This window comes from Manacus vitellinus, unplaced genomic scaffold (assembly GCF_001715985.3).
Source record: "Manacus vitellinus isolate BGI_N305 unplaced genomic scaffold, ASM171598v3 scaffold_10_pilon, whole genome shotgun sequence".
Classification (NCBI taxonomy): domain Eukaryota; kingdom Metazoa; phylum Chordata; class Aves; order Passeriformes; family Pipridae; genus Manacus; species Manacus vitellinus.
The window spans coordinates 16,491,864-16,505,381 of NW_021938838.1; the positions used below are offsets into that span (position 1 = coordinate 16,491,864).

The 13,518-nt window shown below is 39.5% G+C and overlaps 1 protein-coding gene across 1 annotated transcript; it reads right to left on the reverse strand.

Moving 5' to 3' along the window:
* Nucleotides 1-2,300: 2,300 nt before the first annotated feature.
* LOC103765478 (hypoxanthine-guanine phosphoribosyltransferase) lies at nucleotides 2,301-10,667 on the reverse strand. The gene is made up of 9 exons (XM_018086943.2): nucleotides 10,543-10,667; nucleotides 7,249-7,355; nucleotides 6,641-6,824; nucleotides 6,218-6,280; nucleotides 5,710-5,727; nucleotides 5,441-5,523; nucleotides 4,435-4,481; nucleotides 3,637-3,713; nucleotides 2,301-2,747 (listed from the first exon to the last, which is right to left on the reverse strand). The coding sequence occupies exons 1-9, from the start codon at nucleotides 10,558-10,560 to the stop codon at nucleotides 2,700-2,702; spliced, it is 645 nt and encodes a 214-aa protein (XP_017942432.2). The 5' UTR covers nucleotides 10,561-10,667; the 3' UTR covers nucleotides 2,301-2,699.
* Between the last annotated feature and the right edge of the window lie 2,851 nt (nucleotides 10,668-13,518).

Consider the following 13,518-nt stretch of genomic DNA (forward strand, 5'->3'; position numbering starts at 1 on the left):
CGGGAACAGGGACCCCGGGGACAAACGGAGTGGGGCAGACACAAAGCTGCCGACTTCAGCAGTAGTAAAAGCAGCAAAAACCCCCTTCCTTGATTTTTTTCCTTTTTCTTTGCAGCCTTGTGAGAAATAAAGAATCGGTTTTATTACAAGCAAATACAAGGCGTATCGCGGAGTTGTAAGACGCCGGATTCAGCCTGGAACCGGTGTCGGGGAAACGTGCGGACGGGAATAAGGAACTGTAAAACGAATATTAGTAAAGAAACCCCTTATGCCACATGGCTGATCCTGAGAGACGTCATACTGCTGGACGCTCCACGTCCCAGCACGACACAGAGGGAAACGCCTCTTCTATTACGTAAACAGGGTTGAACCTTAAGAATGTTTAAAAAGCGGGACTTCTGAATTGGAAGGGGTGTTCCTGGGAATCCTGTATGCCTAGGACACCCAACACGTGTTGTAATTTTTCCTTTTCGTTTTATTCCTTTTGTTTTGCAAGCTTTTGCCGTTTTTCTAAATTTAATAAAATGAGATTTTTCTCACAGCCTGAACTTAGAACTGGTCTTTTTTTGCAAACCTTTTTGTTTATTAACCTGTTTTGTTTATTAACCTGTTTCAGTTTCACAGTGTGAGGCGAACAAAACGCTACCAATGGAGAGATTGTCCCTCCGCGCAAAAACAAACAAACAAACAAGGGGAAAAGCGAAGGAAAGCAAAGAACCTTTGCTGAATGAAGATACCCTTCCATAACTATTAGCCAAAATTGTTTTTAAATGTATGCATAGCTGTATTTTTGAAAATTTTTAAGTTTTTGCAATAACAATTTTCCTTAAGTTCAAAAGCCAAATTAACACAGAAAGACATATATTTGCCTTAAAAATAGAAGAAGTATATATTTTATCCTTGAACTATAGGAATGTTTATATGTATTTGAAATTTAAATTGAACATGAAGCAAAATATGTTTATGTTTTTACAGGTTATACTGTCATCAAAACAGAAAACATATATTACTAATCTGAGGGTGAGAAACAAAAAATGCCAATTTCTCAGTTCATAACCAAAAGACACTGTAAAATGAAACCCAAAGATATGTTTGTGTGATGTGTGTTTGATGGCCATCGAGTATGAATGTGTAAATGTATGCATGCGTGTGAATACGTAATAATTAATATGTTCTGATTTATACACAAATGCACATTACCTCACACATGCACAAACACCCTTAGATAAAAAACAGAAAACATATCACCCTGAGTTGAATAGAATTTCACTTGCAGAAATGTTTTAGGTTAAACAAAAGTTTTCAAAAACAAACACTAAAAAACACTTTCAGGTAAAAATCAGGAGCATACGAACCCTGATGTCATCAAGTTATTAAGTTTGGTTCAAAATCAATTGGTTCAAAATCTGGGTTACTTGTGCCAGTTTTCTAACTGCAGTTTCATTCACTTCAAATGAAGCCTGTCCATCATGCCCACACTGCTGTTCACAGAGGGCTTCCACTCTCCACGCCCCCATCCAGGCTAGCAGCTTCCCCTACCCTCTAGCCCTGGTGTGATGCTCTTCCATAGCCCCACGGTTCCACTTCCATAAAGCCTACAGGGATCTGCCTGCCAGACTCAGGGGAAGGAGCATAACTGAGAAATCAGCCCCATCTCTCTCCAGGGACAGGACAAAGCACAGCTCCAGCCCACCACCGCTGTGTCATGGGGAGAGATCTTCATCTTCCCCAGAGGCAGACAGCCCTTTACCCAGCCCACAAGTTAAGGGAGGATCTTAATTCCCCCTCTGCTCCAGGCTCAGGGCACAGACAGCTCTGGCCCCTCAGCTTTGTGTTCAGAGCACAAATGGCCTGAGCCTGGGCAGAGGAACCAGCTGTGCCAGGACACAGCAGCTGAGGCCACCTAGGGAAGCAATGAAGAAATATGGCCAGGGCTGGGGAACAATTCGTGACGTGTCTCAGGAAACCCGGGTCTATCACAGCAGGGTGTCAACCTTAACATCGTCAAGCTTTACCTTCCGATAAAGGACACGAGTGATCTTCAAAGACAATTCTGTGCAAGGGCTCAGTTGGTGAAGAGCCCGGTCAGTCTTTGCCTTTCGGCAAACGGGAAGACTGACTTTTTGGAGAGTCAATCTCTCCAAAAATTCGCTTGGGAAAGCGTTGAATGTCGCTGCCTGACAGAGCTCAGGCCGCAGGGAACAGGATAAAGTGAGAGGGAACAGGGAACTGAGGGTGTCGCGGTGCCAGCACCAACGCAACAGTCGCTGTCACAGCGTTCCAGTTGCCAGGCAACGGATGGAAGCTGGAAGGGAGCCGTGAGGGGCTGTGTGGGGGCCGTGCAGTTTATATACAACAGAAATAATGTGTATTTACTATACTAAATTAAAACCCAAACCTCTTGATATGCACTTGTACATGCCATGGCTAAACAGGTTCCAGGTTCCCGCCTGGTTCCAGCAGAATACCTGAATATCTGGTTTATGGCCAGTGTTCTGTTCAGGTTTCACTGAAATTTGAACAAACCTCATTCACCTTTAGCTGTTTTACATAATCACTCTAGGAAATAATACATTGACTAGTATGTTTAGAAAATGTTGTAGTTCTTCAGTGAAAAAAAGTACAATTAGTAGGTCACTTCTTGCTTGCCCACACAGTTGTACACGTCTCTGAACTGTTGTTCCAGAAGACTGATGTTATCACATCCTATATTTCTCTTTGGCATTCTCTTTCAGAATACAGATATGCTAAAGAAAAAAAAAAAGTACAGCTTTAGTCAATCTTTACTTTCAAAGGAAATTCAAGAAAGATTTTCAGTCACATTACTAGAATTGTAAGGAAAACACCCCAGAGCCATTTTTGTCGCAAGTTTCCTACTTGCAGTAAATTGTGATGTTAATATTCTTTCCAAGCTCACCTGTAACATATAAATTTATATATTTTGTAGAAGTCAGGTTTGTTCAATTCTTTTTATCCTCCTTCAGGCTGCAATAGCACAAATTGTTTATGTCTTTAACAGAACTTCTTTGTCTCAGTAATCAGACTTTCAAGTGAAAAACTTTTCCACTTAACTAGATTTAAGAAAGTACTTTTGAAAACAAAAGCAGGAAAAAAAGATCAGTTCTTTTTATCAGCTAATGCTGACTCAGTGCAGCCCAAGGAGGCTGTAATGGAACAAAGGAAGAAATATCTTGATGAACACATTACACAGTGTAGGGAAAACCTTCACTTACAGTCCACACACAGTCGTCTTAAAGACTTGGCTAGAAAAGAGTAACATAGGATTGCACTAAGAGAGACAATCAAATGAATGTCAAATTACAAGTTATTTCCTTTTCAGATGTGGTCAGTAGACTGTGTGCTGCTCACCATCCTGGGGGATTTAAAATGTGGTACACCACAGATGGGCCACGGGACTTGTGGAGTAGAGTCATTAAAAGATAAGGCATGAAGAAGTTCTTATGCATTTACATTGAATTACCAGCTTGGCACCTTAAAAATTATTTGTGCTTTTAACAGAAGTTTCTAGTCAGATTTGAGGGTTTTATAGTTGTTGAGAAGCTCTAAGTGGATATTCTTGCTGGTTACCTGTGGTAGCTTTCATACCTAACAGCGGAGGCACATGCATATACTTACATTTAGATCTCTGAAGTATTCGTTATAGTCAAGGGCATATCCAACCACAAATTTATCTGGAATTTCAAAGCCTATATCTGTAAGAAAGTACAATTCTTTTTATACTCGGGTGGTGTAAATAGTTTTTAAGTACACAGTTTGTATTCAACTCATGCTTGAACTAAGCACAATTGCTGACAAATGTCAAGCTTTCGGGGTACTGAGCACAATTCCTTAAGAATCAGTTGTAAACTGACAACAGAGGTTAGAATATAAACCATTCCCATCAGTTAGTAATACAGTTAAAGTGCTAACAGAATGCATTTTATGAACAAAATAATTGTTTAAAACGTAGTTATGAAGTAGTCCTGAAAGAGGAGACAAGGAGTGAGATTTTACTTGTGTGAAAGTAGTTGCACTGCGACTCAATAGGACTTTTCAGTTTGAAAAAAAGGCAAGTTTAATACAGAGTCAAAACAATTGCCCTCTGGGGTCAAAGTCAAACAATACACAGCTAAGGTTGGATTCTGTTTCTGGTATCTAAATAGTTAAATTTATATTTAATTATTTTATTTATTGATTTTTAAAATTAATTTTTTATCAAATAGCTTATCCTGTGCTCAGGCCAGCCAGGGGGATACAATGAAGTGGTCATGAGGTCTCAGGGTGAAGTAACTGTTCATCAGTTCACTGGGTTTCATGTATTTTCCACCTGTTTCTCTTGGCCTTCCTGAAATTTATATGCCAGTTGTCAGACAGACCACATGAAGTGAAATTATGAGACTGTATTTTGGGTAACCAGAAAAACACAATACTTACAGTCTGGCCTGTAACCTGGGCTTTGACATGTCCTTTTAACAAGCAGGCTGTAAGGCAGAGCAGAGAAGGTAGAAGCTGTAAACTTCGCTTCTCCCACCCCTCCCCTTAGGCTTCTACAATCATGCAGTTAAATTAAAACAGGGAGATTACTGTAATAGAAAAAGGTACTTTTCAGCTTTATAATGGAGGGAGAAGGAAAGGTTCTAATCTGGGTTTGTTCTGGAGGTCCAAATGGCTCTGTGGTTTTAAATTCAGGTCCTTTCAGTTCCATATCCCAGATCGTTATCCTCCCATGTATCAGTGCCTCAGCAAACTAGAATAGCACAAGAGGGAAGCACATTCAAGTGGAAGGTAAAGATTTTAGTGGGGAGGGAGGGAGAAGGGGACAAGCTGTGCAATGTCACTCCAGTTTCTTCCACAAAGTAATATCCATTCTTGTTTTTCCTGTGCCCTTTGGAAGAAACTGAGAACCTCCAGGACAGTCACTAGAAGGAGAATAACCAGCACATAAAACAAGAAGTATAGTGATCACTTGATAGATGCAGGAATATTCCCCAAAAATTCATTTCAGAGATCTACTAAAAACTGATGTATAATGCTACTTAAAGTAATCTTGCAAGATTCTGGAAACTTGTATTAGTGACAATTTTAAGATGTTGTCATTCATGTATTGAGGCAACTGATGTGGTTATAGAAAACGGATGGAAGAGAATAATTTACTTCAAACAGGAGGAAGTAGGCAAGAGGGAATCCATCAGATTTTATGGACTACAGAGAAAGAGCCAGAAAACCTTTTTAAAAACTTTAACAATGAAGGTGGTAGTGCATGGGTAAGTTTCCCAGTTTAATAAACACCTAGTTTTTCAGCAGCTGGATAAGGATTGCATCCTGCATTTACTTCTTCTCCCCCCAAACTTCAAACCAAACCAACACCCACCAGCATGCATTGCCTATTCACCCAAATGATTTTGCTATATCAGTACAATAACAATACATGTTATTATACCTTACAACTTTAACCATCCTTGGTTTCTTGTCTTTTATTTTTGAAAGTAGTGCTTTCATTGTTCTACCCGTCTCAATAATGTCCTGAAAGAGATTAAAGAAATAAACTGTCCTTTGAATCTGAAAGGAAAACCAGACTGTCAGTGGATTAATTTAGAGCATAAAACCCTGGCAGCCCAGTGACATTGTTTTATATGCAATATGTACTAAGTTGCAGAAAGGGGAGAAAAACATCCATGTCATTCCCCACCCCCTCCAACCTTTACTTACCTCTACTACTAACACATTCTGGGAGAGATCACGTAGGGAGAGAAAAGAGAGAAAAGAAAACATTTACATGGCAACATTCAGTAAATTATATGTCCAGGAAAAGCACACTACAAACTTTAGTTATTAGGAAGTTGCAATTGATTTTCAAAGGAGCTTGTTGCTTAACTACTGACATTACTTTAGTACTTTCTGAAGAGTCTTTCTGTAAGTATTTATGGAAACTTAAAACACGCTGAGTCAAGTTGTATCTATTATTCTATGTATAGCACTAGTATTCTAGAGCCATCCTGATGAGTCAGTTTGGTGTTGTTCATTTCTAGGGGCTGTGGGATAAATTGTGGATCCACTGAGGTCAGTGGGAATTGCTCACTATTTCAAAGTCCAGCATTTTAAATCAGTGTCAAGTGGCTGTAAGTATGCAGTACCAAAATCTTAATAAAGATGCACTTCCTGGAAGATAAACAAGAACAGTTCTTTCCCTTTAAAAGGTAAAGATGCTAGTTCATACCTTCCCATTTAGTGTGGACAGTTCCTCACCAACAAAACTGATTTTTCCTGTGGGTGAATCATTCTAGAAAGAGAAAGAAGAGAGGGAAGTCACATAAAACATGCTAAACAGTGTTATCCTGTATGTATGTATGAATGGTGTGCTGCTCTTGCTTTTTGCAAGAGGAGGATGTTGGATCCCTGCCGTGGCTTTGTCATGTTGATTCATTCTGCTGTATGTTTGTTGAAGTGAATGTGTAACATCCATCTGTTCATTGGGGCAGTTCAGTAAATCAGTTCCTTTTCAGTGTGTAATCAGTTGAATTGCTTTGAACAGAATATATGCATAAACTCAATTTTTGTGGAGTTTTCATGTAAACTACCAGCATTTAGAATGTCAATCTATGCAGAGAGTCAATTTTCCAAAGAAAAGAAAATTGCTTACACAGTGGCTTTTTATTCTAACAAAATCCACAGCAATAGGCACAGATTTGTCACCATTTTGATTTAGTGCTTTTATATGGTCCAGCAAATCAGCAAAGAATTTATAGCCTCCTTTAAGGACACAGAGTGCAACAATGTCATGACTTCCCATGTCTTGCATGATATCTCTAGCCAAGCGTTCTGTCCTGGGAGATAAAAAAAAAAAAGAAAACACACTCTGTAAAGTGTTTTGTATATCACACTTGTTTGTCCATATATTAAGCAGTGTCCAAGTTAAAATTCTGATCTTGCTGTTAGGTTTTTGTAACTAGCAAGTTGTGACCACAGGAAGAAATAGGAAAGTTATGTACTTGCAGTGCACAAGATGATGCCTAATGCACTTGACATATTGTTGGTTTCATCCATAAATCTAAACATTACAGGATAGATGGGTTTGGAGATATCTGAGGTACTATGGAAATTTAACTGGTGTTGTAGAGGAATCTTTTCCATAACCCTCTCCTGTATTAAACTCTAGAACAGAAGTGTTAGAGCTGCAGAGTTTCCATGTTTCTCATGGGCTGCACAGGGAAATTATCATTGACTTCACTTTGCTCTTTCCTCTCATACCTGTCCAGGATGAGTCCATGAGGAATGAAGACTCTTTCTAAATCTTCTTCATAATGCTTAGGAATGCAAAATAGATTTTTGTTGTAGCCACTTTGTTCGTCTCCTATCTGCAAGTGAAAGGTAAATAGCTCTACGAGTAGCAACAGAGTCATATAGGAAAAAGCTTTCCAGTCTGATAATGTAAAGAAAGAATTCCCCCCACCCAATAATGTGTCAAAACAGAAATATTTCTGAGAGTTTTTGATCTTTCTGATAGAACAATTCACAGTCTGATAACTTAGGAGCTAGTGTGCTTGTCTGAGTTGTGACTGGATAGACAACTACTTTGCCCCAGTCATTGTAAGAGAAATTCTCGGCCATCATCAACCCATTAAAAAACCCCAGCCAAAACAATAACACCCCCCCTCTTGTATTCCATTTCCCCTTCTGCAGAGCACAGTAGCTTGATCGTGTGGTAGACAAGCAAAAATTAAAATTTAAGGCAAGTAGATTGGGATTATAGGCCAGCAGGTTACTTTGGGGTGATGCACTACCTCGACTATCATTTTCCATTGTGCAAAAGAGAAAATTCTGCCTCCTAAGAGTGAATTCACAGCTGAACGTTTGACATACCAACCACCAGAGGACAGGGGAGATGACTCACCCCAAAGGAGAAGGTTTGAGATGGCAGTGGGAAGAGGAGAAGCTGCAGAGGGAGCCCATAGGTGGGAAGCAGGGACCTGTTTGTGCTGTTTGCCCTGTGAGCAGAGATCCTCAGCATGGCTGGGGACAGGCCATGGCTGCTTCCCACCCATTAGAGCTTTAACCCTTTTGACACCAAGATTTAGAATTACAGTTCTTTATTCAACATACTCATTCCACCAGGCTGTTGCACCCAGAGGTGTCCGCCTAGAGGCTACACATTCTCCATTTTGGGCTTCTTTTCTGGCCCCAAACAGATCTGTCTGTGGATTCAAGACCTTAGTGGATGCTTTGTTCATTTATAACGTGGTGGTACAAAAGCAGGCAAGAAAAAAATATATAATGAGGTAGAAGGAATTGTGAAAATGAGGGCTAATATGTTTGAGAAATAAGTCCAGAAAAAATCAAATTAGTGAGATTTTGTCACATCTAATATTGCCCTGCTATTGTTAAAAATACAGAACTGACTGAAAGAAACATTCAAAGCTGGTTCAAAGTTTCACTAGTGCAAAATAGGTTATGTACACACCAATCACATTCCACAGAACTCAGTACAGTGCTTTGCTAATAGCACAGAGCTGTGGACTAGGCAGTGATAGCATAAAGTATTGATAACAAGTTAACACCTGCAAACTCTTTAGAAAGATGAATTGTTTTTAATTCTCCTTTTTTTGGCATAGCAGAGATGAGTACTTAGGAAGAAAAGAAAAATGGACTGTAGGGAACAGTAGGAGGTTATTACTTGCAAAACTCACAGCAGCCAAAAATGAGATAAGCAATTACTGCCATTTATTTTGAGTTGGCCATGAATAGCTTACTGCATTTAAAGATAAAGCTTGAGACAGGTGTTAAAGATTTCAGAGAACAGATTATTGTATTACAAGGCAATGCATAAAGAATCTCACCCTGGCTGGACTAACTGTATTCTGCAAATACTCAGAATTGATAGGCCCTAATGGTCCAAGATACACACACAGAATAACCTCACAGCTGAGCCCTGGTTGAGTGGCAGCAGTACTATTTTGCCTGGTTTAGCCACTATTTTCTTCGTGGCTGAAGTCAGCAAAGTAAAAGCTTAGGTGAAGGACTGTTTTTAAATTAGGTTTATTCGTGCCTTATTGATCTTGGGAGAGGCTCTGGCAGTGACACTGGTATGAATGTGGGTCAGCCTAGACAATGGCATGCACAGCAGCTTCAGTGCAGTGCAGAGCTGCTCTTTGTTTGAGTGTTGGATTAGCCCAGCTGGACAGCTTGAAAAGGGGTAATTTCTGCCTGTGTGAGGTTGCCAGTGGTGAATACACAGGCAGGGTATGGGGTTCTGTCAACAAGAGTCAATGACAGTAGGAATTCATTAGAAGTATCGGTACAATAACAGTGTTTATTTGAGGTGACAGGAACACCGAAGCATGATTTTCATTTGGAGTTCCAAAAAAGTACCTTTAAGGGTAGTGACTGACATGATGAACAGTGTACAAAGTTCTGTTTGTTTTATTGTTGGATTTTGGTTTGTTCTAATTTTTTCCCAATATCCCCATCTCTCTTGCATTCTGCATAACTGCAGCTAAAATGCAATGACAATGCTCCCTGCGAGTGGAACAGTTTCTTTTGCCCAATCATGATACTGACTGCAGTGCTTAATGGACTTCAGCTTTACCATTTGCTTTTGCATTTATAAATTGGGCTTTCATCTGCACAGCAAGATGATCTTGCACAGCAAGATCAGCCTCCCTGACAGTAAGTTCAGCTTCCTGCTGCACTTGATGAGAGGCATCACAACTGGCTCAGCTCAAGTGAGGGAGGGGCTTTGTCCATGTTAATGTACCTATGGAATAAAGCTAATCTTAAGGCTTACAGGTGTGCACAGTCATCACTGTTTAGAGCTCCTCCAGCAGTGCATCTTTGTACCTTTTATTTGGTTAACAACTGCGCTTCTTGAGGGTATTTTGTGCAAACAATATCTGTTACATTAATACTTTGTTTGCTGCTGTGTGTGAAGGCTTTTTTAAGGTCTGATGGAAGGTTCAAGAACAGAACCTTAAGGATTACATCAGTTTGAGCACCACATCACCATAGCAACCTGCTGCATACACCCAACAGGCTCATAAAACCATTTGTATGGTGGCACATGCTAAATAATACAGCAGCAGCCCATAATAATAAGGCAGTCGGCTAAACTATCATACAAAGTAATTAAATTTTTAAATCATGAGTTTATAACTTGAGAAATTAGTTGTTTAATTTAGTTTCAGTGTCATCTGTTGTTCAATTACTGTAGGTTTCTGAGTTTAAAGGGGAAAAACCCAACAAAATGAACTACAGCAATTTTGTACAGTAAAGAGATTTTATAAGTAAGTATTGTTTCATCAGCACAGAATGAAAGAGTATGAATGTAGGTATATTAAAGTCAAACAAATAATGTCACAAGTTTGTAAAAAAGTGAGTCTATTAAGATACTTCTGTTCTGAAATCCAGTTTTTCTCCTGTAAGAACTGAGGCCTTTCATGACTTACTATTTCTAATGTTCTACTATTTTTGCTGAAGCTGACCTCCTCCCCCCCACCCAAAGCTCCCTTCAAGCAAAACAGCAAACATGAGGGTATTATTCTTTCTTACCTGCAGTCCATGAGCCATAACCTCACTTTGAAGGCTGCTCTCGTGGAATGAGTTGGCGTTCTTACTGCGGTTTGGCTTGCTCTGTTTTCATCTTGCAGGCAGATCAAGACCTGCTTCTAAAAGGTCAAATTTGCCATCTTTCCTGCAGGAAGCATTACTTCCTTCTATTAACGCACTGACATCACAATCCCAGCTTTTTACCTAATCTGATTAACCAGAAATAAAATAGGCTTGAGCCCTGCTGGAACCAATTGGAGTAAAGGTATGGGGAACGAGGGACATGCAAAATGAAGCTCATGAATCAAATGAGTGGGAAGGACTAGTTAGAGCAGTCAATTTTTAATTGAAAATGCACATCAGATATCTGACTGTAGGAGGTGGTAATTTAGTGGTGTATATATAGAAGGTAAGTTTGTATACCAGTTTCTTACACAGTATTTGAACATCCATTGTTGTGACAAAGTCCATGTCTTTTTAAAATTATTGTCCTAACTTGCTGTCAGAAAATGTCAGTCAGAGATAAAGCAGAATAAACAAAACCATAATTTTAAAAAGGACTTGAAGCAGAGCTCTGCAGCTGTTGAGAGTCTGTGAACCCTGCCTGACATTCTTCCAGATCATCCTTTCATAAAATGAGAGGGTGATAGTTCCAGTAATATGCTTCACATCATTTAAAATCAAATGGCACTGACATTCACTGTAATCTGATTAGTTTACCAAACTGCTCTATTATCTGGGATTAAAGCGAAGTCTTAAATTTCTAAAAATTAATCCTACTAACAAAATGAGCTAAAGCCAGCTTGCATATAACATATTATAGAATGTTCTTACCAGATTGGGTACATTTTATTAATTCAATGATTTTAGCGTTGTCTTGGGAGAGGGCACAGTAGTTAATGAAAGTATACTTTTCTCGTTTCTTTGTAGTCTTACAGTTGCTCTTCAGATTGTGACTGGTAATACTTGAGATAATGTCATTCCAGTGGATTATTGGGCATATCCACAACTTCCAGTGATATGTTAAATAGTAGTACTATTTGGGAACTATTAATGCCTTGAGGGTACCTGACCCCTATTTGATGCAGTTGGCAGTACCTTCCTTCTATGAATTCCTTGTCATTTTTCCTACCTTACATACGTGAGCTCCATATTCTGAGAACAGCCTTGCTTTTCTAATTCTTAGTGTCAGGCAGCCCCTTCTAGCTGACATATCGATTTCACAATTGTTGGTTGATTCTTGTGTAGTTTTCCACATTTAAACAGAATTTAGCCTAATTTTGCTAAAATCAACAATGTGGCTGAGACTACTTGTTTGAAGCTTCTTTCTAATTAAAGCACTAATTATCGGTACTATTCTCTGTTTACCATTTCCAGCAATCTAACTGAGCACAGTCACTGAAATTACAGTGAAGAAATAAGTGTTGTTTGCATATCTGATATGATCTGTATCTCCCATCTTAGCTGTGCCCTGTTTTTAAATGCTCTGCTATTCTCTTCTCTTTGTTATATAATTTTTTGCATGTTTAATCTTTGTACAGGGAAACCTTGGTGGCAGATCCCCCATGCTTGGCAGCCTGCTCTCTGAACAGGCCACTTGAAAATGTTCTCATGTGTAATATGTTTGCTTTGGTTCTGGATATTGGAAGACCACCTCTGTTATATAAATTTTATAGACCCTTTAAGTCTACTTGAGGTGATTTTGATTCCACACTACTCACATTTTTATAAATTGTATGCTGGACCTTGCAAACCTTTGTGTCTCTTTTAGGCACTGTGCAGTTAAATCTGATCTGAACTGGGCCTGGGCCTGAAGTTCTGTTTAATTCTGTTTCAGAAAAGCGTTGGAGAAAATCCCTCTCACTGACTTTGCATTTTGGCTGCATGGGGAGTATTAGCTGAGTGACAAGTGAGCAATGACTTTATTGATTAGAGCCCATGTTTACTATTTCATTAAACTTTACACTGGTTCAAGAAATCTCTGCCTGCTCTATTTGAAAACTACTTCCCAGATCATATTTGTTAGAATAAATTCAGGATTCTCAGTCAATTCCATAGAACCACGATATGGTTCCCACATACCCCTATCACCTGGCAAGTACTTGAAACTCCAATAAATGTGTTGGTGGTCTCAGTTAGTGGACTGTGGTTTGCATTATGAATGTTACTGCTAGAGTGAATGTTTTCATTGTCACATTCTGAAGAAAAAAGAATTTGCAGGTGAAGCATTCATGCTAAGACAGATCTTTGTCATTGCTGAATAATGAAAATAGAATGTAGCTAGCTGGCATCCTTGGATGGCTTTTCTGTTGTAAATTATGTGAGCATACTCCCACAGGAAAGAACAGAAGAGTTTAAGCATATATACATTTGTTCCATATAGGAGCTGCAAGTGCATCTTTGTAAAATTAAATGTTTTGAGGAAAACAGTGCACCAAGCAGTTGAGTTACAATCTATTGCCCTGTTCTAGATAACAGCAGAGAGTTAGGAAAGAGCCAGTAAGTGTAGCCCACACAAACAGACTGGAAATTTATTAGATCAGCACTGATGACTTGGTGAAACAGCAGCCAGTCAATACAGAACAACAGTGCTCTTGTCCTTGTGTCCATTCCCTGAACTGCTGAATCAGTAATTAAATTTTTCAGGACATGATTTTACTGTTTGCATACCTGAGTTTGTTAAACAGGTTTACATTCTGTTACACTTTGGAGTGACTGGTCTTGAGAGTGCTGAACACATTTTAAAGGTCCTCCAGAAGGGTTGCATAGACACTAATAAAGTGCTGACAGGCATCTCCTTTTCACTGTTTTCAACCAGAAAGCAAATACCTGCTGTAGGATGTGCTGTACGACTGTTCTTCGGTTACCAAAGCTTGCGAACCAAAGGCGGGCAGTGCCCACGAGAGGGCAGCGCCGGCCAAGGGGAGCGCCGGGGCTGAGCAGGGCAGGGCTGGGCTGGCTGCTGGCAAAAGGTTCTTC

What these genes read in the sequence shown, in the direction of transcription:
- LOC103765478 (XM_018086943.2), bottom strand. An exon ending in CATGGACTCATCCTGGACAG is followed by an intron (nt 6,825 to 7,248) that starts GTATGAGAGGAA and finishes TTTATCTCCCAG; the next exon opens with GACAGAACGCTTGGCTAGAG. An exon ending in AATACTTCAGAGATCTAAAT is followed by an intron (nt 2,748 to 3,636) that starts GTAAGTATATGC and finishes TTTTTTCTTTAG; the next exon opens with CATATCTGTATTCTGAAAGA.